The sequence below is a fragment of the Siphateles boraxobius genome, unplaced genomic scaffold, assembly GCF_051911475.1.
Source record: "Siphateles boraxobius isolate OS27281-9 unplaced genomic scaffold, OSU_SipBor_1 19, whole genome shotgun sequence".
In the NCBI taxonomy this organism is placed as follows: Eukaryota; Metazoa; Chordata; class Actinopteri; order Cypriniformes; family Leuciscidae; genus Siphateles; species Siphateles boraxobius.
In genome coordinates, this window is record NW_027508799.1 from 22,950,662 (window position 1) to 22,973,836 (window position 23,175).

Below are 23,175 nucleotides of genomic sequence, written 5' to 3' on the forward strand. Positions count from 1 at the left end.
TTAAACTGATTTAAATAGCTTAATCTAAAAGATGTAATGATAATCTGGCATTGATTGTTCTGTGTTCAGTAGCCATTTAAAGACAACTGGGTCAAAAATATTGTATTGCCGCTGTACTGAAAATGTGCTTCATCATCACTAGCTACATATTTACATGGTTTTAAGGTTAGGGTTACGGTTTGTTGGTGGATTTGGAGTTAGTAAGCACACCATATTACTGCAGATGAATATTATGCTGACCAGTAGCAGATTCACACATTTTCTGAACACTCAAAGTTAATCTGCTTTAAAAATGGTCATCAATATCGTAAATCATGCAAAGTTTATATATATATATTTTTTTTTTATTTATTTTATTTTATTTTATTATTATTATTATTATTTTTATGTAGCCTATCTACATTTATAACACTATACTGTATTATATTAACTTTCCAACTAATTAAAAGAAACCAGTTAACTCTGCTGAGGGTGTTTCTCAGTTTGGGAGTGATCGTAAAGTTTATATCTTTCTCTCTTCTGACTGCCGTTATCAATCTCTCTATATTTTTTCAATCTTTTTGATAGTTGTGAAAACTCTATTGTGGAGTTTTTTCTTTTGCTATTTGAGCAAATGGGAGCACACAAAAAAAAATATTTAATGTTTTCTCTCATTTACCGCAATAAAAGTTTACCCAATGACGCTTTGAAATACTTTGGCCATCACCATGACAAACTGATATAGTTACAAATATTTATCGATAGGATAATTTTACAATAAGGTCCCGTTAGTTAGCATTATGCCTTAACTAACTTGTAACAAAGAGAAATACATTTGTTTCAGTATTTATTCATCTTTGTTAACATTAGTTATTAAATACACTGTTCATTAGTTCATGTTATCCGAGGTAGGCCTACATTGAATATAGTAGGCTAACAGATGCCAATTTTGATTTAAATAATTTACTAGTAGGCCTAAATGTTGAAATTAATATTAGGATTAGCTAATTCATGTTTTAGAAAATGTAAATTTGTTAGTTCATGTAAACTAATGTACTACAGCCTAATGTTAATGTTAAAAATGGAACCTTGTAAAGTGTTACAAGTTTATCTAAAAGAAAGAAAGAAAGAAAGAAAGAAAGAAAGAAAGAAAGAAAGAAAGAACCTCTGTCTGTTGTTCTCATTCGCGGTTGGTGACATTATATGGGTAAAACAATGAGGAAGAGAATCAGAGATTCCCATCGAACACGTGACACTATAGATACAGTTATAAACGTCGAGTTACTGTGCATATAGTATTTGTTCAGTCAAGTTTTCCGTGCCTTAATATCTGATATGTGCTGTTTTCTTTGCTTTTGTCTCCGTGAATGGTGATGCACCGTTCACACTCAGCCCTTAGGCGAGATGGTTTGGTTTTTGGAAGGAATGTGCTTTTTACCTACTTTTCTGGTAATCTGGTCATCGAGCACATTCATAATATCTTATATCATCGCATTGTTTCGACGAGATGTTGACGTTGTCCTTCCTTATATAAGGTATGTAATATTGATATGTCGTTTTACATTGTGCTTGATTTTAGTTTAGATACACATCTGGATTTGACAACTCTTACAACTCTTATCATAACAATAGACCAGAAATAACTTGTAATATTAGTAACGAGTCATTTTTAAGGGGGTATGCATCTATATAGCCTATAGGCTACTTATAAAGCTCCTAGTTGTAAGAATTTCTGGGGGGAGAAAGTTTTTGCTGGCAGCTGGTTTAGTTTCGTTTTCTACTGAGAAGATGAACGTGGCTCACTAGGTCGTAGGCTATTCAGTGCAGGAAGCTGGGCAAACTAGATATCCTGAAAGAAGATTAATATAATATAATATAATATAATATAATCACACACACACACACACACACACACACACACACACACACACACACACACACACACACACACACACACACACACATATTTAATATAAATATATAATATAACCTGAAATAAACAAAAAAGAGTTAAGTTTATTATTTAAAAATAATAACATACAATTATATTTCAATTTAAAATACTTATTTAAAATAATATTTAAAAAATAAATAAGTAATAATAAATATTTTCAAAGTCATGTATTAATGTATTGTAATGGTGAGGCCATGATTGCACATTTATTAAATGTCATACAGTAAACTGTGGACATTTTGTGTGCTTATTTTTTAATACAAAGTATTGCACGGTTATGATTAAATGTTTCTGAATTCCTTCATGAATGTTCGGTAACACTTTATTTGACAGTATCCTTGTTACGTGTACTTACCATAGTAATAACAGTAAATGATGCATAATTACATTGAACTAACCCTCAACCAAAGCCTAATCCTACCCTAACCCTATAGTAAGTATGTTGTTGAGTAATATTTCTCAGTACTTAAATATATAATTACAAAGTGACAATGACACCTTAAAATAAAGTGTAACCAAATGTTGTTATAATTTGTGTAAACATTTCTGAAAAGCAGTCCTTTACTTTTTTCAGTGACACAGGGGCAACTCCACCTGAGAGCTGTGTGTTTGGATTCATGTCGACGATCACTTCGTTTGCAGGTATGACTAATAATCAGCCACTTTCTGATTTGATTTGATTTCCAGCTCATATTTCAGAAGAACTGTTAATCTCCCAGCAGCAGCTTCAGGAAACTCCTTACTGCTATCTGTGTCACAACCTTTTGGAAATTGTGCAACTTTTATCAACCGCAAACTGCTTGTTTTTGACATGTGAGAGGAAAGCAGTGGGAATGTCTCAAATATACGTTTCTTTAGTAACAATGGAATCTCACTTATTCTGGTCTCACTTCTCTTTTTGCTGAAAACGAAAACACAGTTTTTTCCCACTCATGACACACAGCTGGAGTTCAGTGTTTTACATAACTGCAGACAAAACCTCAAACAACAACTCGTGAGCTTAGAATTATACAGTTCTATCTCCGTTTAGGGTAGTTCTGAGGTATTGAGCATAAAAGTTTTTTTTTAACAAAATATTTTTTTTTACAAAAATAACACCACACAGGCATTAATAAACACCTAATGGATAAGATTATGTCAAAAACTCAATTTCGACCAAAAGTGGAGATAGAACCATATAATTCTAAGCTCACGAACTGCAGAAATGAAACCTAATGCCAAATCACAGGTTATCAGAGCAACAGCCACCATGGGAACTCAAATTAATTTTTAACCGATATAAATACTATTTTCATTGCACTTTCCTGCATAAAAGTATCCAGAGAAATGATTCTGTTTTATTGCATGAGTGAATCCTGCTGACTGTATTGCACAGCAATTTCCAGTCTTTAAACTGATGAAACTCAGTGCAGGGAATTTGTTTTCCAGCCTTTGCTACTATGTATGCTGAATATAAATTTGTGGAAAGAGTCCACGAGAAAACCAGTGCCGTGTCACCTTGTCTGAACAAGGCTTCTTTTGCTGTTGGCATCGTCTCTTGCGTCGGCATGTGTTTGGTTGCTACATTTCAGGTATGTCTAGTTTAGCCACAAACTAAAATTCTCTCAGAATTTACTCACTTTCGTACTTTGGTGGAACACAAAAATTATATTTTGAAAAGTGTTTTTTTTTGTGTGTGCGTGTCTATATAAAGAAAGTCATTGGGTTCCAATATTGTTTTGGACCCCATTGACTTTCACTGTATGAACAAAAGCAGTTCTTCAAAAAATGTTGTGAGGGTGAGTAAATGATGACTCTGACTGACTCTCATGGATGCTGTTGTGTTCTAGGAGACGACGGTGATGGCAGTCCATGATTTGGGTGCTTTACTATTCTTCATCTTTGGAGCTATATACACCATCATTCAGAGCGTGATCTCGTACCGCGCTCATCCTTATGGATGTTCTAAGCGGATGTGTCATTTCCGTGCATTCTTCGCTGTAGTGGCCTTACTAGCTATTTTTCCCAGTATCCTTTCTCAATCTTACATGTGCTGCTGGTTGACATACTGAACATAGTTTTGCCAATGTAAATGTGCATGAACATGCATCTCCTTCCATGGCTATTCATCCAAATCCAGTGTTGTGATCCCAGCATGCTGGCTTTCTTTGTGAAGACATGCACTGTTTACATTTCAGATCAAACTGTTTGTCTTTAACGCCTCCTTCCAGCAATATTCTGTGCCGTTTCTGTTGGAACAAGCAAACTTCACTGGGACATCAATGATAAGGTACAATTCACATCACTAACCAAACATTTCAGAGCTCAGATTATATTCAAATGTAATATTGAATATTTAAAGTTGCTTGACTTGTTTCCCTGCTTCTGAAGGACTACACACTTCATTTAGTGAGTGCTGTGTGTGAATGGATCACTGCCTTCAGTTTTGTCTTCTTCTTCTTAACATACATCCAAGAGTTCCAGGTGAGTACATAAAACATGATCAGACTTACACTACAGCTCAAAAGGTTTGGGGGTCAAAAAAATAAATGAAAATAAATGAATGCGTTTATTCAGAAAGGATGCATTAAATTGATCAAAAGGAACAGTAAAGACAATTATAATGTTCTATTTCAAATAAATGCTGTTCTTTTGAACTTTCAAAAAATTGTTAATAATTAATGTTTATTGACTTCTGAAGAATCATGCAATACTGAGTATTGATGTTGAAAATTCAGCTTTGCCATCACAGGAATAAATTACCTTTTTAAATATATTTAAATATAATAAAGATTTTTTCATTTGAAATAATATTTCACAACATGTATACAGGATTTTGATCAAATAAATGCAGCCTCGGTGAGCATAAGAGACTTTTAAAAAGATTAAAAAACATTCCCGACCCTAAACTTTTGAACAGTAGTGTAAGTGGTACCATCGATTTTCACATTATTTCTAATCACTTACATTTAGTGAAATTCGTTTTTAGTTTCTCTTAGATAAACTTAACATTTCTTTTATTTCTTTTCACAGCAATTCACTCTGAAACTGACTGTTAATTTAATAGAGTATTAATGACTGTTACATCATACTGTTACTGGATGAGTTATGTTTCACAGTTTTTGGTGCATTTTATTAATAGAATTGTATTTTTTATACAACTTTTTCGTTTTTTTTCACGTTGAAAGATCTGCTGCAGTACTGTATAATCATTACCAGTGTATATTTTTGTAGCTTGCACTTTGGTCTTGGGGGAAAAAAAGGCATGAAACGTACTTGAAATGTAATACACTCTAACAATTAATAAAGTTTCATCATAGTGATTTTCCTTTTATAATCAACCAAGACAAAATAGCACATTCATATTTGCATTTAATCAATCTTTGCTTTGGCTGTTTTTCTCCATGGTCATTCCAAAAATTCAGTGCAGCTGAGAGGGAGCCACAGGTGTTATTTTTACTCCTTCTTTATGCTGTGCAATGTGAATGTAAGTCTGTTGATTGCATAATGTGTCCGATTTTGTAATCCTTGAATAAAAAACACATGACAATGATGATGTTGTTTGATTGCTTTAATGTTTCTAATGATAGGAATAGCAGCATACATTACTGTTTAAAAGTTTGGGGTCTGTAAGATTTTTTTTAGACTTTTAAAAGAAATGAATACTATAAGCAAGGGTGCTGATCAAAAGTGACAGTAAGAACATTTATAATGTTACACCAGAAAAGCATATTCTTTTGAACTTTATATTCATCAAAGAATCCTGAAAAAATAAGAAATAAATCAGCAAAACTATTTTGAGCATTGATCATATGAAATGTTTCTAGAGCAGCAAATCACCATGTTAGAATGGTTTCTGAAGGATTATGTGACACTCAGACAATCAGTTTCACCATCACAGGAATAAATGATTCAAATGCATTAAAACAAAAAACCAACTATTTAAACTAGTAGTATTTCACAATATTCCAGTTTTTACTTTATTTCTAATCCTATTAATGCACAACAGACTTCATTTAAAAACATTTTAATTTCAAGCCCGGACTTTTGAATAATAGTATATTTAAAAAAACTTCTTTGCAATGAATTTTAATATAACTTTTAATACATTTCTTTGGAAAAGACAATTTAAGCAAATCTTTAATGGCTATGTAACATAATTAGTATCATAACAAATCTAACTAACTTGTTGATATGACCGCGTTTCAAAGTAAATTCAAGATTGTTCCAACTGGAGATGGAAAAAAGAAAAGAGATTTTCCTCAGCTACAATTTAAAAACTCTATTTTTGAACAGATTTACAAGGCTGCTTGTGGCCATTTAATAAAAACACCCAGTGGCGTCTTTTTATTGTTATTGGATACACATATGTACATGGCAAGAAATGACACGCTTTACAATTCACATGAGAGTAGCACTTAGACTTCAATAGATCAAATATAATCATAATCATCAGCGATCTCACCAAGTGAGCAACTGCCCTCAAAAAACACCAGTACAGATGTCAAGTATGCCGCCCTCCATGATGTAGCACAACCTTTTAATGCCATCACTTAATGTCTGTCCTTTGTTGGGACGTTCAGGTGCATTAACCCTGCTTTGAGATGAGCAAGATTCATGACAGCCTACATACAGTAGGCCAAGTCCAACAAGGTCTAACAAGTCCGGGCCAAGTTAGCTGTGGGAGGGGGCGGAGCCAATCAATCGCTGAAGGATGATTCGCTGCCTGAGCTGTCATCATCTTGCTCTTCCAAACCTTTTTTGCCACCATCTGGAACAGGTGCATCAGGAGTACTGAAGGATACAAAAAAGAAATATATTAGCTACAACATAAACAGCTCATAATCATACAAATAGTGACAGAAACAACTTATACACATCATTTGTTTTACTGTCATCAACACTTACTCAAGCAAACTAGGGTCCAAACCCTCCAATACCATTTTATTTTTAATGGCCATAGCTGGAACACCCTGTGAACATACAGAGGAAAATTTGGGCATTTGCATACACATTTGACATGACGTCAGACATAATTAGGGAGTAGGTTTATTAATGATGAAACTTAAGAGAAACACGCATACCACTTGCACCATTTTCAGGTATCTGGCGTATCGCGGGTCCTTGGCTACAGTCATGATGTTTTCCGCTGGGACCTCTGCTTTTGGCTCCTGAGGAGCCAATTGTGTTTGCGGAGATGCCTGAATGGAAAAGGATTTTGTATTAATTGTGACTGAAGGACTTCCTATGAGTGCCATTATGTTATTACAACCTCAGAATGCAGTGGGATAAATGGATGAAGACATTAATATATCAGAATAACAGTTACCTCAACAGTGGGACCCGTTGCACGACTGCCTTCCACTGCGGGGCCGTTTGTCACTGCAGACGGTCTCACTCCATCTACTGTCACTTCTTCCAAACCAGGAATAGAGGCTAACTGAAAATGTATAAATCATTGTTTCATGAAATCAAATTAGATAAGCTTAAAAATGCAAGGTATTCATACAGTCATGTTCCTTGAGTCAGAGGTTTTGGATATTTTAGATACTACGGACCCCCAATTATGATCATTCTAGTGCAAGAGACCCCTATCCTGAAATTTAAAAGGCATCTATATAGTTTTCGTATAAAGACCCAATTTATACTGTAAAAAAATAATATTATAAATGGATCGAAAATAGTATTTGGAAAATATATTATTATTTATCTCTGTTGTTTTAATCAAATGTATTTGTAATCTTACATTTAATTTGTATTAATTATTGAAAATAATTTTTTTATGTATTTGTTTAAATGTAGTGTTTGTGCATTTATTTTTAATAATTGTTGTTTTAAAGTTATTAATTAAACACTTTTTTTTTTTTTTTACATTTTCACGGACCATGTAGCCCCCCTGAAGTGCCTTAACTTACCTTTGCTTCCAAAATACTTAGTGTGGTCTCAATCTGCTGGATTCGTAGTGATACTGTTGCTAGCTTCTGTAAAAGCAAATTCCATCAGGTCTAACACTAACACTTCCCAGAATGTATAAGTTGAGTGTTACTGTAAAGACGATGTGCTGACAGGTTAACATACCTCCTCACAAACTGTGGAAAAGCGGTTCAGGAACCTGACGGTGTGAACTATGAACTGATTGAGGAAAGCTACGATTCTTCTCTGTTGAATGGCTGGAACCTTAAGAAAGAAAATGTAATGATCAGTTTCAGACCAGATGCTTTGTGCATATATACGTTATGTGAAAAATAATTCATAGGTGTCAGACGATCATGTGAGCAGCAGCTGTTGCAAAGTAAAACAAACCTCACCTTTGTAAGATCTATTCCTGATCCTACAATGGGTAATCCGTCCTCGTCCATTTCGGCAAATCTGTTGCGTTTTAATTATCAGACACAGATTTTTACGCGTTAAATATCTTAATCGAGTTGGCAGTGTGCATCTAATGCACCGTTGTGAAAATACCTCCTCACGTGACTTCACTGCAGTAAGTTACTTCCGCGTTCTGGACATAATAAAAGTTTTCAAACCCTTCTAACCTTAATAAAAATACTGTTTTGTGTTACAAATAAACTTAAAGAGTAATTCATTGTTAAATAAATCTTATATATTTTGAATACAAATCTTTTTTCACATATTTAAATTTAAACAGTTTACGTTGCTTGTAACTCAAAAGTCCTTAAACACTTCCACGTTACCATAATAAAAGTCCGCTCCCAAAAAACGAAAGTCGATTTTAAGAAATGTAACATTCGAGTAAATGTTGAGTATTATTTATAAATAAATATTGCGATTAATATTAGGTGAGCGTATTGGTTATATATAATTGATTACTTTACTATTTGTAATTAATTACTAACATTGAAACATTGTCTCACACACACACACACACACACACACACACACACACACACACACACACACACACACACACACACACACACACACACACACGTCGGCTATGAGATGGTTATATTTCAGACAGCAAAACTGTTTGTATACCAAGTGCAAACAACTGTAAAATCTCAGGGGTTTGATTCTTGCTACATTGTATACCCACTGTCGAACACCACACTGTTACTACAAGAGAGGAAAAATGCAGATTTTACAAATTTGAAAAATGACTTTAATTAGGAGCCACAAAACAAAATTCCACACTTATTGGCATCCAACAGATTGATACATCTCCAAAACAAAGATATATTTTAAAAGACCACTGTGACAACAGTCATTTCCTAACTGTTGCCAAATGAAAGGAAGAGGAAAGAACCTATAGTGCAAAATTTAAAAAGAATAAAAAGATAAAATAAGCAGTTGTGGACACATTTAGGGAGTTCACAAACATGATTGAAGGTGTTAAAGTCAGATGTATTAGAAGTGTTGCTCAGTCATCCATTGCAAAGTCAAAGGGCTCAAAGTCAGAGCGCACTTTTTTGGCCTGATCCTCCTCCTCTTCCTTTGTACATTTACACTCTCTCCAGTCAGCTCGCATGGGGATGTTCAACACCACCTCGCTCGCTAATACTTCCCTGTGGCAGCACACACAGGTGGTTATGCTGAAGCATGTTTGTACAATCAGGTCAAACACATACTAATGTTTATAACTAACTAGTGTATGACTGCCCCGAGTAGATGAACTGTGCTAGTGTAACAATTACCTGCCAAACTGCAAAGGGAAATTTTTCTTGATGCGATAAAACAGCTTTTCGCCTGTATCCAGCTCCACATAAAAGTAGGGTGTTCCTGGAGGAGCAATCTGCAATTCGGGATATTATTGTTAGTGACAGTTCATCTTTACAGAAAACGTATCATCGTTGTATACATACAAAAAATAAAAACTTGAAATCCAATCTGACTATTCAAACAGTTATTTAAAACATAAAAATTCATTTAATTTATTTGTTCAATTTGATTTTAGAATACACATGGATTTGTTTTTGCAGGTTAGACTTCAACAAGAAAAAACTAAAGTGAACGGAGTTGCATATGCCAATAAGTAAAAAAAAAAATTATAATTTTTTTATATATATATATATAATCATTATATAATAATAGATTCTATTAACAATATATATAATTTAAAAATAATGGTATAACTTAGTAAATATAATTTAGATAAACTTTTGTAATACAAAATTATTATATTAACAGTGTATGTATGCATATATATATATATATATATATATATATATATATATATATAATATCATTATACAATTTACATGATTGAATTAACAGTATATAAGTAATTTATACAATGTAATAATAGTAATGATAATGAGAAAGCAATAAGTTATATTAAAAGTATATATAATTTTAAAATAAATAATGATATAATAAAGTAATACAATTTTATATTTAAAAAGTATATAGATTTTAATTTTGAAATAATAAATAAAAACTCAGACGAACTTTGAAGTGTTCAGTCTGAGGGAGACAGATGTGTACCTGTTTGAGGTCTGTATGAGCTGGAATCTCCATCAGTTCCATCTGCTGCTCTTCAGCTTGTGTCATGAACGCCTCCTTGATGTCTTCTGTACTGCACTTCTCCATGGGCACCGGCACAACCTGAGGATGACAAAGAGAAGTTTCCATCCATTAAACCCATTATGCACTGCTTTCTCATAACTTAAGGAAATCATGTATTTGGTCATCATTGGGAACACGTCCCTCAGAAATGGTTACTCGTCAATGCAGACAGATTGTCTATCCACTCAGACTTAAACTGATGAAATGATGTTGGAGTCTATGATTGGTGGAAGGTGGGGCGGCTCTTACACTCTCCGCGCTGCTATAAGTTTACCAGACTCTCTTTTCATATATGTGGTGCTGTTTAGACTGACCTGGGATCTGTGCAGGTCAGTCTGTTCAGGCAGACACCACAATCTCATTATGAATGACACAATATTTTGTATGGACCTGTAGTTGAAGGTGCTGGCTGCGGTAGTTCCTCTCAAACAAGACGCATCGTTGGCCTCTGCTTTTACAGAACTTCTTGACGGCGCTCTTGTATTTCTCCATCTCTTCAACCACCTCTGATGCCAAATCCACCACTGACTGGTAATGTCCGATGGGCAGCAGAAGAACATGGTCAGGAGTAAGACCACCCTTAGCGAGAGCCACGTAACACTGGAAATAAAATACTGACATTAGATCAACATGAAAAAGCAACAGGAGAGAAGTTTGTAATATATCAGATGATATATTTTATGTTTAAAAGCTTTCTAAAGTGACACTGGGCTGCTGAATACATATTTTGTGGACTGACGTGTGTTCCGATGCTTATGACCAAGTGCTTCTCGACTTCTGGACTGGCAAGGCAGAACCAACAGGGTCCAGTGGGCTGTGCTGTTATAAAAGCAGAAATCAAGGTTTGTGTCAAGAGCAGCCAGCAAAAATAAATTAAAATCCTCCCCAAAAATCAACTCTACAAAGAATCGAAATTGCTAACTTAATAACTACAACTGTTATCGGACAATAAATAGTTTATTGTTCCATCAATTGCACACAGCCGCGCTCCCTCTCATAGGACGCCAGACCGAACAACTCCAAAACAAATACGCGCTCACCCATAAAAGGTGCTCCTCACACATGCGCAGTAAAAGATACATAACTTAACAGAAATAAGTTCTGCTGTGTGTTTCTAAATGAGGTAATAAAAATGGTTCAGTTTGATCCATTAGACCACCTCTGAGAAGTGAATGGACTCACGGGGTTTTCTGGGCTGTTTGGGCTGATTAGGTCTGTCCCCGTCCGATTGTCTCTTCCTGCCATGTTGATGTTGTTGGTGATATGGTTTCTTCTGCCCCAGATCAAAAAAGAACTGGGATGCTGGTTCCTCCTGATCAAAAATATATTTTTTAAAGAAATTGACAGTAAAGAAATTGATCAAAGAATCCTGCAATTTTTTATCTCAGTTTCCACAAAAAATATTAAGCAGCACAACTGTTTTCAACACTGATAATAAGAAATGTTTCTTGAACACCAAATCATCATATTAGAATGATTTCTGAAAGGATCATGTGACACCGAAGACTGGAGTTATGATGCTGAAAAAACAGCTTTACACAACAGGAATAAATTACATTTTAAAAAATATTAAAATATATTTTATATATTTCATCTGTTATTTTGAATAGAAATATTTTACAATATTACTGCTTTTCTGGATCTTTGATATTGAAGCATAAAAGGATGTTAAAAAAAATTCATACTGACCCCAAACTTGATGAGCAATAATACATCACCTGCATACTAATTCTATTAAGTAAAGTAAAAACTGTACACACACCTCCGCGTCTGCCAAAGAGGGTGACGGTCTTTCTTTCTTCCCATCTTTCGTAGGTTTCCTGTAGGGATTTTCTGTGACATCCTGAGGTTGTTTGACTAACTCCGTGGGGTCCATGGTTTTCATCGGGACAATGTTGAATGCATACAAGTACTGAGAGAAAAGATAAACTGTACAGTTAAACCATCAATTCAGTCTCCATGCGCCACAGGTCTTCATTAAAAATGAAATATGTAGGGATGTAAAATAAAACTATTTTGTCTGAAATTAAAAATAAAATACAAAAAATAAAATCAATTGTTTAAATGCTATAAGTGAATTCAGGCATAATAACATTAATATTAGGCAGCATGAAAATAGATGTTTATATATGCCCTTTTTTAATTCATTGAAATAAAGTGATACACCAAAATAAAGAATAAAAAAAATTAAAAGTGAAATATACATATATCTAAAAAACACACTTAAATGACAAGTGTTGTCTTAATTACTAACATAAATAAAGTTGAAGTACTAAAATTACTAAAAACTGAAATAAGTTACATACATCATTATCATATCTAATAATATCAGTCATAAAAATGTTTTACACACACACACACACACACACACACACACACACACACACACACACACACACACACACACACACACACACACACACACAACACACACACACAAATTACAAAAACATACAAAGAAACAAAAATACCTTCTTCTTGGCAGGATTGTTGACTGCTGCTAGGGCAATGAATCTACTGACATGCTGAGCATTCTGTTGAAGGACCACATGATTCCTGTAAATGTATACACATTTTGTAAGACAAAGAGCATTTGAAAAAAATAAAACATTTCCTGATGCTGTAATAGAACACCTGTAGGGCAGCCTCTCATAATGGACCCCTTCCAGTCCCGCAAAATGGTAGCGGGGCTTCAGCTTGTCAGCGAGATCTGCAATGGTCGAAACCCCACAATACTTTGTATCAGTTTCCTAAAAAGGGCAAGAAAGCAAACGATTCTTAAGCACATGATCAGAAAATAAATGAGAAATGTATTAAACAAGCACAAACAAAGCACTGACGGGACTGTTTCCATACTGCCACACGCCTCGAGGCCACTGCGAGGACAGGAGAATGTCCACACCTCGAAATTTGGAGTTGGACAGCAGAGGAGCCACCAGGGCACTGAGGTCTTTACGTGTAAAGCAGTGTGAGGGAGCAGGTTCCTGTTGTGATTCTCTGCCACTGACATAGGCGATCTGAAGGCCCGATGCGCCCGTGAAAATGCCCCTTCGACCTAGGGAAAAAAAAGCGTAATCGTCTAACTCAAGTCGTTGCCCAACAATACATACATGCATGCAGTGCTTGAAGTGGGAAAAGAAAGGTGCCGGTACTCTCTTGCATTGGCAAATCATGACATTTGAGATTTCTACAGTGAAAAACAAAACTTGTTATTTATTAACAACATAAATGTAGCCTATTAAAACAAGTCGTGCGTGTGTGCACGTGCGTGCGAAAACGGAACTCCTCTAAGTCTGCAAGTCCAAAAATACATTTAGATTATTACATTTTATTTAATTAAATGCATTTATGGTGGCATTTATGGTGAGATTATTATATTTTCATGTCAATCTGTGTTTTGACCACGAACCATGAGCTGTCACTTTAATTCACCGCGTGCAGCACAGCAAAAATACACTCGGAACGATCTCTGCACTGCTGTATACGCACAGCACCAGGAGCTCATTGACGGACCGCATGCGCGTGCTGTGTGAAAGCTCGAACCTGTTAAAATGGGTGCGGAAAAAATACGCACCGCATACGCACTGCAAACGAAGTATATCAACGGGCGTGACACTGGCGCTTTTTCTGTCAGTGGTCGAGTACCGGCTACATGCGAGAAGTAGAGGTACGCAAGAAAAAGTGCAGGTACGCTTAAGTGTAAAATGTAGAAGTGCCGGTACTGCGTACCGGTGAGTACCGCCCCACTTCGAGCACTGCATGCATATTAACCTAAACTAAAACAGCAAAGACATATGTTTTCTAATGATGACAGGTTATAGATCCATCTTACCCAGATATGTGATGTTGTCTGCCAACTCGCAGCCATCAGAGTTTGGGAAATGCTTCACAGTCTCTTGGCTGGCTGCGCCGAGAATATATGTGTGAATTGGTGCTGGGGGTTTAGAAAGAGCATAGTTTAATTAAGTACATTTGTTTGGTGTTATTAAAGGAATACATTTTAAAGATATACAAGGAAACCTTACCCTTTTTTGCACCAGATTTGTATGTTTCCCATTCCGATTCAGCCTCGGGAGAGGTTCCAAAAAAGTCTCCAACACACAGCAGCAACTGAAAAACAAAACCGTCTAGTTAAACCCACAACTCTCACTCTCTTATGTTTATCGCTTTAAAATAAGTAAGCTACACGTGCAGACTCACATCAAATTGCCCGCTCTTTTTCTGAATAGCGTTCACCCGGTTGAACAGAGCATTTATTCTTCCTTCAACGTCACCACATGCGAGACTGAGAGGGAATGAAACATTAAAGCAGCGTGAAAACAAAACACATTGGTTTATTACAAGTACACATCCGCCTATGCTGTTATTTATTACTGTAAATAACTTATTGAGATGGATAACGAGCCAGCTAACATTCACATATGACGCTTTTTAACCCAAAATCAAAACTTACACTCGTAAAGGCTTGTCTTCCATAACGAAAAATATATGATTCTTTCTTTAAGACTCTTAAAATTAATGACTCTTGTGTCTGAGCATTGGCGTTAAATTGTGTGCGTCGACAAAATTAACCCTGTCTTAACAGGGAGCAAATTATTTCGACCGCTCATTATGACACATACATCTGACGGTGATGTGGGTTTGTGGGGGAGGTTTTGGTGCTATAAATTATTACATAGATTAAAGAAAATACCATATTTAAAGAATATAATTTGTAAAGACGAGAATATATATTACAAACCTAAACGCACATCAAGTTTCTCTCCGGAAGAAATAACAGGGTGACACAGTAAAAGCGTATTAAACACTTCCACTATGCGTTTATTATTCGCAATATTTTTCTCCAGCGATTATAACTTTATAGTGTAATTTCATCTGTTAAATTGAACATTCATAATTTATAAACTCAAACAAACTAAAATACGTTTTCCTTACGCGTTAATATAACATTATGATGTAGATTTAAAAAACATACTACAGCGCAAAACTGGGGCGGGCATGACACCACGTGACGCAACACAAACCACGAGACCAAAACAGGAACTGATTTACATTTGAAATCCCGAAGTGTACAACGTAATAAAAGAAAATAAACTGTATTTACACCACGACAGAGATTTCTGCCAATGAGAACTGCGTTTAAAAAAGTGCCAATATATCGCTTTAGTTCAGGAATGCACATTAGCTGACTGTATAAGCCAGCCAAATTAAAAATGTTTAAACAAGCAGATGAATTCAAATATTTTTAGTTTGTTCCTTTATTATACGCAAGCCATCGGTTTGTTTTCAAAAGACGCGCTTGTTTATGGGATCTATGCATGCATGTCAGCAGACTCGAATGCGCTGACTATTTCCATATATAGGCTTTGGCATCGAAGGATGAAAAAGCGTCGCTGACCCCAGAACAGCAGACATGACATCCCCCGAGCAGATTATAGAGATCGTGATGGATGACAAAACGTACAATGTGAGTAAAAGCAAACTGATCGAGAAGAGCGATTACTTCCGCGCGCTGTACAGCTCGGGGATGCGCGAGTCTGCGGAGGATTCGGTGCAGCTTCGGGGACTGAGCACGCCGGGGCTCGAGCTGGTCCTGGAGTTCATCAACACCTCCAAAGTTCAGGTGGCCAACGAGACTCTGGAGGACCTGATCGAAACCGCATCCTTTCTGCAAGTCACTTCCATCTTAAAACTGCTCCTCTCGGAAATCAGGCAGGAGAATTGCGTCGAGCTCTCCAATCTCTCTGAAGTCTACGGGATGCATGATCTTAGGAATGCTTGTTTGAAATTCATGAGCTGCTATTATCATCTCATGCTGCGCAGGCCGGAGTTCAAGATGTTGCCGGCTGTTCTGCGGGATCAGATCCGAGATATGCGCATGAAAGGTACGACCACTTTAGTAACAATAGGGGATTTCACTGAAACCTGTCTGGATCTCGCAAACCAGGACGAGCCGTGGTCCATGTTGAGGTATGATGAGCTAGATCAACGCTGGAAACCTCTAGCCAACAATCTTCCTCCAGACATGATCAATGTCAGAGGTTACGGATCTGCTGTGCTGGACAACTACTTGTTTATTGTTGGTGGATACAGAATGACAAGTCAGGAGATCTCGGTGGCCCACTGCTACAACCCCTCCAAGAATGAGTGGAACCATGTTGCACCTTTGAACCAGAAGAGGTACAATTAACTCATCATGATTTGTCCAATTATTTGTGGGTTGAATAGTGCAAGGGATCAGTAAGTGCTCTTTTGGTTTCTAGATCAAACTTCAAGCTCCTGGCCGTGAGTGGGAAGCTGTATGCGGTTGGAGGTCATTGTCTGGGGACGGTGGAGTGCTACAGTCCAGAGCAGGACTGGTGGACGTGTGTGGCGTCTCTGCCTGAACCTCTCGCCGAGTTCTCTGCCTGTGAGTGTCAGGGCATGATCTACGTCATGGGCGGTTATACCTCTAGAGGTGTGTTTTACTGTTTGAGAGATGGCTTCATTCACACTCACACACACTAAGAGCCAGGCATTAGACTTCATTTACTTTCTTTTATTGTGAACTATGTATATTATTCCAAAGAAAAAAATGCTTGTCTTTACTTACTTCATTTGTGATTTTTTCCTGTGTTTTGGCTGATGTCATCAAGCCCTTTTTTAACCTAGATTTTAAAAGAAGAAAAAAGGTATAGGCAAACATTTATTATTATTACTTTTTAATCAATTTTAACATTTAAATATCTTTTTACATAATTTGACACTCACTTTTAAAGTTTTTTAAATTTAATCTTTAAAAACTCTCAAAATGAATATCCATTTTTCATACAGTGTATATTATGTTATGATGGCTAAATTCACTTATAGCATTAAATATAATTGGTGTTCTTGAATTTATTTAGATGAAATATTATTGAATTTTACTACCAGTTATTTATCGGTTGTAACATGAAAATAATTAACGTAATTGGCCATAATTTTAGTATTGGAACACGATTACTTAGATGAGAAATCAGAATAAAATATATTGAATTCAAAATATATATATTTTTAATTTAACGGTATCAGTCAATATATTTTCAACATATTATTTTACTTTTAGATTTTTTTTTTGCCATTACCCATGAAGACAAACTTGTACGGATATTAAAATAATTTTCATCTAACGGCTGATAACTGATAAATGGCTGATGTAGCAACTTTGATACTGCAAAACAATGAAAACATTGGAAAAATTACACAATTTGTAATTCAAGTCACCATGAAATCAAAATTAACAGTTTTTATATTTTGTAGATTATCATAATGTTTATTATAAATGTCTTATCCTTGCACATCATTATTATTTTAACATGAATTTGTACTTTTTCATTAAATACATAAATGCCATTTGGCTCATATACACATAACATTAGGGAAGAAAAGAAGATTGCAGTTTTATGTTTCATGCTGACTTTAAATTTCCGTTAAAATGATCTTAAAAACGACCCGAGATTCCATCATCTCAGAGTTTTTCTCCTAATATCTGACAGATAGGAACACCAGTGTGCTGCGCTACTGCCCCGTATTGGACACGTGGTCCGTGTTCCATTCCTGTTCGGCTCATGTGCGCAAGCAGCAGATGCTCTCAGTGGAGGACACCATCTACCTAGTGGGTGGCTACACGCATGAGCTAGAACCTGCAGAAATGGGACGGCGGAGGCTAAGCCATACGGAGGACATGCTGACGGTACAGTCCTACAACGTGCAGACGGGAGAATTGTTGCAACTTAAGGAGAACACGTCAAAGTCGGGTTTGAACCTCACCTGCACGCTGCACAACGATGGCATCTACATCATGAGCAGAGACGTCAGCCTTCCAACCAGCCTGGAGCACCGCGTCTTCCTCAAATACAACATTTTCTCAGATGCCTGGGAGGCGTTCAGACGTTTCCCTGCTCTGGGACAGAACATGCTGCTTTGCTCACTCTACCTGCCCAACGTCCTCTGAGGTTGCGCTCTGGGGATCTGGAGAAGGCTGCTGGGACAAACGGATTCTACTGTAGCGAGGACAATGATCGCCACACCAGTTTACTAGATCAGAATGATCAGCCAGCACAAAGAACCTGCAGGAGATATTAAAGCGATAGTAAAGCCAAAAATTCATATCTGGTCATCATTCTTGATCATTCTAATGTTGTTCCACAGAAGAAAAAAGGTTTGGAATGACACGAGGGTGAGGAAATTATGACAGAATATGTATTTAATTTTATTTTGGTGCTTTAAATGATTACTTCTAAATAAAGGTCAACATTTTGAATTTGATGAATAAAATTGTTTTAAAAAAGTACTGTAAAAAAAGATATTTAATATCTCCATCAGAAGTTCTTTGAAAGTGCCCTTGTATTCAAAAGCAGTTTTAATATATTTAGTAAATATATCATTTTATTTATCTTGACAAAAAGAGAGAACACTATAAGAGTTGCACCGAACATCTTCAACTTGCACAGAATCTACTAATTCAAATGCACGTACAGGATCTTAATGATATAAAACATGACATATATTACTACTAGTATACAGATGCACAAGTGAAGGCTTCAGATGTATAGAGCCTGTAGATTAAATTAGCACTAAACTCGCACAAGCCAATAAAACAACTTAATATGAAGGGTAATTAAGGTCCCGAATGAGACATTAAAGAGGTAGCTCACCCCAAAATAAAAATAAAAATTCCATCATCATTTACTTACCCTTATTTCATTCCAAACCTGTAAGAATGTCTTCGTTTTTTTTGGTCCATAAAGTGAAAGTAATGGGGTCCAGTATTGTTTTGAATCCATTGACTTTCATTATAAGGAAAAAAAAAAACAGTAAATAATAAAATAAAAAATATTCAAACTATCTTATTTTGTGTTTTGCAGAGGAAAGGGTGAGTAAAGACTGACAGAATGTTCATTTTTAGGTGAACTGTGTCTTTAAGAGCCAAAGTGCCTAAATGGTGAATGTTTAAGTCAGTGCCTGAAAAGTAGTTGATTTTTGACTTAATTACTCTGTTACTAGTCTTAATTGAATTATTTTATTACAAATACTGTATATCTGGAGAAGTGTCTTAAAATGTGCTGCACAAATGAAGCACAAATACATAAGCGCCTGAACCTAAATCGCTGTGATGTATTTTTGCATTTGGTTGAGTGAGATGACCTGATGTTAACATGAAAGAAAAGGAGATTCTTTTTTTTATTTTTATAAAGTGACGGACTTTATACTTATGCTCCATTGACTTTTGGTTTTGTAGCATTTTGATTATTTTTCATATATTGAGCCAAAATTAATGATGGTTTTGTTGAACGTTCCCAAGTTGCCTTGAAAATGTAAAGGTTGTAAGTTAAAAATAAAATGTTCAGGGAAGCAAATAAAAGGCTTTATATTGCTTGTTTCTTTTTGTGTGTCTTTGCATTTGGCAGATGTCACTTGTCCTTCTTAGTGAGGTCACCTTCTGTCGTTCTGTCCTCACAGAGGAAGTCTGTGTGTAATCGGCTGTCCATCAGATCAGCTGTGTCATCATTGCAGCAAATGGGTGAGATGCATCGGAATAATCAATTGACTTTGTTTCTGATCATTGTCCACTTCTTGTCCTTCATTCATTGTCTTGGCATCTGCACAGTGGATTGTATCCTGTGTCTCATAGCATGTGTATGTCCTAGCATGACTCTGGTCACTGGGTCTAAATGTTGAGCAGATGTCCCAGCAAAGACAAGCCACCTGTAAGAGAGGAGGATGATGGGCAGTGGAGGGCCAATGATCCGTTAGTTAAGCTCAGGGATACTAAGATCCAAATACTCCACTGCACAAAGGTCATGTTTACACCGGGTATTAAAATGCTTCTGTCTTTGTGTTTAACACAGTCACAGTGTTTCAAACGAGATATCCTCGAGTGAGGAACCTTCCTGAGGACTCATGATGATCGAGGGTACTCAGGTGTATCCTTCCCTGCATCCTGAGGGGGTGGAGCTGAGACGAACTTGAATCTCTTGGAAGCTCTTATCTGAACTTGAATGCTGTTACTTACCAGTGTGCTTTAGCTGAACTTTCGCTTTACCTGCTAATAAACATTCTGAACTGTTACCTCTTCTGTTGCTGACAAGAACATTACAGATGATATGTATATATATATATATACAGGTCCTTCTCAAAAAATTAGCATATTGTGATAAAGTTAATTATTTTCCAAAATGTAATGATAAAAAATAAACTTTCATATATTTTAGATTCATTGCACACCAACTGAAATATTTCAGGTCTTTTATTGTTTTAATACTGATGATTTTGGCATACAGCTCATGAAAACCCAAAATTCCTGTCTCAAAAAATTAGCATATCATGAAAAGGGTCTCTAAACAAGCTATTAACCTAATCATCTGAATCAACTAATTAATTATAAACACCTGCAAAAGATTCCTGAGGCTTTTAAAAACTCCCAGCCTGTTTCATTACTCAAAACCGCAATCATGGGTAAGACTGCCGACCTGACTGCTGTCCAGAAGGCCATCATTGACACCCTCAAGCAAGAGGGTAAGACAGACAGAAATTTCTGAACAAATAGGCTGTTCCCAGAGTGCTGTATCAAGGCACCTCAGTGGGAAGTCTGTGAGAAGGAAAAAGTGTGGCAAAAAACGCTGCACAACGAGTAGAGGTGACCGGACCCTGAGGAAGATTGTGGAGAAGGACCGATTCCAGACCTTGGGGGATCTGCGGAAGCAGTGGACTGAGTCTGGAGTAGAAACATCCAGAGCCACCGTGCACAGGCGTGTGCAGGAAATGGGCTACAGGTGCCGCATTCCCCAGGTCAAGCCACTTTTGAACCAGAAACAGCGGCAGAAGCGCCTGACCTGGGCTACAGAGAAGCAGCACTGGACTGTTGCTCAGTTTTGCATGTCATTCGGAAATCAAGTTGCCAGAGTCTGGAGGAAGACTGGGGAGAAGGAAATGCCAAAATGCCTGAAGTCCAGTGTCAAGTACCCACAGTCAGTGATGGTCTGGGGTGCCATGTCAGCCGCTGGTGTTAGTGCACTGTGTTTTATCAAGGGCAGGGCCAATGCAGCTAGCTATCAGGAGATGTTGGAGCACTTCATGCTTCCATCTGCTGAAAAGCTTTATGGAGATGAAGATTTCATTTTTCAGCACGACCTGGCACCTGCTCACAGTGCCAAAACCACTGGTAAATGGTTTACTGACCATGGTATTACTGTGCTCAATTGGCCTGCCAACTCTCCTGACCTGAACCCCATAGAGAATCTGTGGGATATTGTGAAGAGAAAGTTGAGAGACGCAAGACCCAACACTCTGGATGAGCTTAAGGCCGCCATCGAAGCATCCTGGGCCTCCATAACACCTCAGCAGTGCCACAGGCTGATTGCCTCCATGCCACGCCGCATTGAAGCAGTCATTTCTGCAAAAGGATTCCCGACCAAGTATTGAGTGCATAACTGAACATAATTATTTGAAGGTTGACTTTTTTTTTGTATTAAAAACACTTCTTTTATTGGTCGGATGAAATATGCTAATTTTTTGAGACAGGAATTTTGGGTTTTCATGAGCTGTATGCCAAAATCATCAGTATTAAAACAATAAAACACCTGAAATATTTCAGTTTGTGTGCAATGAATCTAAAATATATGAAAGTTTAATTTTTATCATTACATTATGGAAAACAATGAACTTTATCACAATATGCTAATTTTTTTAGAAGGACCTGTATATATATACACACCAAATAAAGTTTATGAATGATGACATACATTTTAATAAAACTGCACTTAAATGAAGACATTGTTACCTGATCTATTAGAAGATTCTAATTACATTCTTGTTTCACAGGCATACAACAAAGAATTTGATTTGACTTTATACAAATTTGTTTTTGCAAGTGTTTCTATGACGACAGACTTGAGAAGGATCAGCAGAGTTCTATAAAAATGATTGACAGTTTTCTCAGAATGCTTCAGAATTCTACTGCATACTGATGAGTAAAGGCAACTGAAGAGACAATTATATAAATGTTTTGTTATAATTCATTATTTATCAATAATAAGTGTACTTGAATTCATGAATAGAAAAGAGGTTGTCATTAAACACTGATTAGTAAATCTCACAAATAAATATTCAGTTCATATCTAACTCTAAAATCAATTTAAAGAAAAAACTATACTTTTAGGACCATTAAGATCATATTATATTATTTTTGCCATTACAGCAATAAGAATTGGGGGGACTTCATTTTCTATAAGCATTTCTTATTTCACTTAATTTTCGGAGGAAAATAAGATTTCTTGACAAGCATTGTCATTGCCCTGCCATTGTAACATGGCCAGTTAGTCTAGGCATTACTGGGAGGCAAAATATCAAAATCATCTGTTCTAGATGTCCTTGGTCCTAGTTGTCCTTATGTCCTTGTTGCAATAATATAGCCACTTGGTGGCGCTACACCTTTATTCACAATACAAATTTTCACCACACACACGCAAACAAACACAAACTGTAATTCATTACAAATGGACATAATGCAAATGCAGATGAATATAGTAGTTAAGCATTAAAACAACTAAGATCATAAATCGCAATGAAAAACATATCAAGCACTCAGATAAAGAACAGGCAGAAAAGAGCAGTGATTCTTCTGTATTACAGTGACCTCTTTTCAAATAGCCAGCAGCGTGATTTGTACTGGTTGGGAATTGGGGGTTGAGTGAGGGGAGTGTGTCTTTTACCGATTT

The 23,175-nt window shown here is 36.3% G+C and overlaps 4 protein-coding genes across 5 annotated transcripts; 2 read left to right on the forward strand and 2 right to left on the reverse strand.

Moving 5' to 3' along the window:
* Positions 1-1,174: 1,174 nt before the first annotated feature.
* On the forward strand, positions 1,175-5,465 carry dram1 (DNA-damage regulated autophagy modulator 1). The gene is made up of 7 exons (XM_077234341.1): positions 1,175-1,514; positions 2,508-2,575; positions 3,362-3,504; positions 3,763-3,940; positions 4,144-4,202; positions 4,304-4,396; positions 4,946-5,465. Exons 1-7 carry the CDS (start codon positions 1,384-1,386, stop codon positions 4,985-4,987), a joined length of 714 nt encoding a protein of 237 aa, XP_077090456.1. The 5' UTR covers positions 1,175-1,383; the 3' UTR covers positions 4,988-5,465.
* Positions 5,466-5,468: 3 nt separating this feature from the next.
* On the reverse strand, positions 5,469-8,399 carry washc3 (WASH complex subunit 3). Its single transcript, XM_077234342.1, has 7 exons — positions 8,221-8,399; positions 7,991-8,089; positions 7,828-7,893; positions 7,242-7,352; positions 6,997-7,113; positions 6,821-6,885; positions 5,469-6,706 (listed from the first exon to the last, which is right to left on the reverse strand). The coding sequence occupies exons 1-7, from the start codon at positions 8,269-8,271 to the stop codon at positions 6,613-6,615; spliced, it is 603 nt and encodes a 200-aa protein (XP_077090457.1). The 5' UTR covers positions 8,272-8,399; the 3' UTR covers positions 5,469-6,612.
* Positions 8,400-9,012: 613 nt separating this feature from the next.
* On the reverse strand, positions 9,013-16,856 carry cwf19l1 (CWF19 like cell cycle control factor 1). Of its 2 annotated transcripts, none has more exons than XM_077234343.1 (14): positions 15,942-16,856; positions 14,639-14,723; positions 14,464-14,548; positions 14,271-14,372; positions 13,279-13,493; positions 13,073-13,188; positions 12,910-12,994; positions 12,201-12,350; positions 11,621-11,750; positions 11,178-11,257; positions 10,829-11,038; positions 10,358-10,477; positions 9,568-9,665; positions 9,013-9,438 (listed from the first exon to the last, which is right to left on the reverse strand). In XM_077234343.1, exons 1-14 carry the CDS (start codon positions 16,040-16,042, stop codon positions 9,294-9,296), a joined length of 1,722 nt encoding a protein of 573 aa, XP_077090458.1. In that variant the 5' UTR covers positions 16,043-16,856; the 3' UTR covers positions 9,013-9,293. The 2 variants fall into 2 exon arrangements, with proteins under 2 accessions (XP_077090458.1, XP_077090459.1); XM_077234344.1 differs by lacking the exon at positions 15,942-16,856 and adding an exon at positions 14,892-15,204.
* Positions 16,197-18,410, forward strand: klhl42 (kelch-like family, member 42). The gene is made up of 3 exons (XM_077233780.1): positions 16,197-16,618; positions 16,702-16,895; positions 17,953-18,410. Exons 1-3 carry the CDS (start codon positions 16,197-16,199, stop codon positions 18,408-18,410), a joined length of 1,074 nt encoding a protein of 357 aa, XP_077089895.1.
* The last annotated feature ends 4,765 nt before the right edge of the window (positions 18,411-23,175 follow it).

Coding starts and splice junctions, on each gene's coding strand:
- dram1 (XM_077234341.1), top strand. CDS start 1,384: ATGGTTTGGTTTTTGGAAGGAATGTGCTTTTTACCTACTTTTCTGGTA. Junction 4,203..4,303: donor ACTGGGACATCAATGATAAG/GTACAATTCACA, acceptor CTGCTTCTGAAG/GACTACACACTTCATTTAGT. Junction 4,397..4,945: donor CATACATCCAAGAGTTCCAG/GTGAGTACATAA, acceptor TTCTTTTCACAG/CAATTCACTCTGAAACTGAC.
- washc3 (XM_077234342.1), bottom strand. CDS start 8,271: ATGGACGAGGACGGATTACCCATTGTAGGATCAGGAATAGATCTTACA. Junction 7,114..7,241: donor CAACGGGTCCCACTGTTGAG/GTAACTGTTATT, acceptor TTTTCCATTCAG/GCATCTCCGCAAACACAATT. Junction 6,886..6,996: donor ACCTGAAAATGGTGCAAGTG/GTATGCGTGTTT, acceptor GTATGTTCACAG/GGTGTTCCAGCTATGGCCAT.
- cwf19l1 (XM_077234343.1), bottom strand. CDS start 16,042: ATGAACTCCAGGACCAGCTCGAGCCCCGGCGTGCTCAGTCCCCGAAGC. Junction 13,494..14,270: donor AGACAACATCACATATCTGG/GTAAGATGGATC, acceptor TTTTTTCCCTAG/GTCGAAGGGGCATTTTCACG. Junction 11,751..12,200: donor CCTCTTTGGCAGACGCGGAG/GTGTGTGTACAG, acceptor ATTTTTGATCAG/GAGGAACCAGCATCCCAGTT.
- klhl42 (XM_077233780.1), top strand. CDS start 16,197: ATGCATGATCTTAGGAATGCTTGTTTGAAATTCATGAGCTGCTATTAT. Junction 16,619..16,701: donor GCACCTTTGAACCAGAAGAG/GTACAATTAACT, acceptor TTTGGTTTCTAG/ATCAAACTTCAAGCTCCTGG. Junction 16,896..17,952: donor GGGCGGTTATACCTCTAGAG/GTGTGTTTTACT, acceptor AATATCTGACAG/ATAGGAACACCAGTGTGCTG.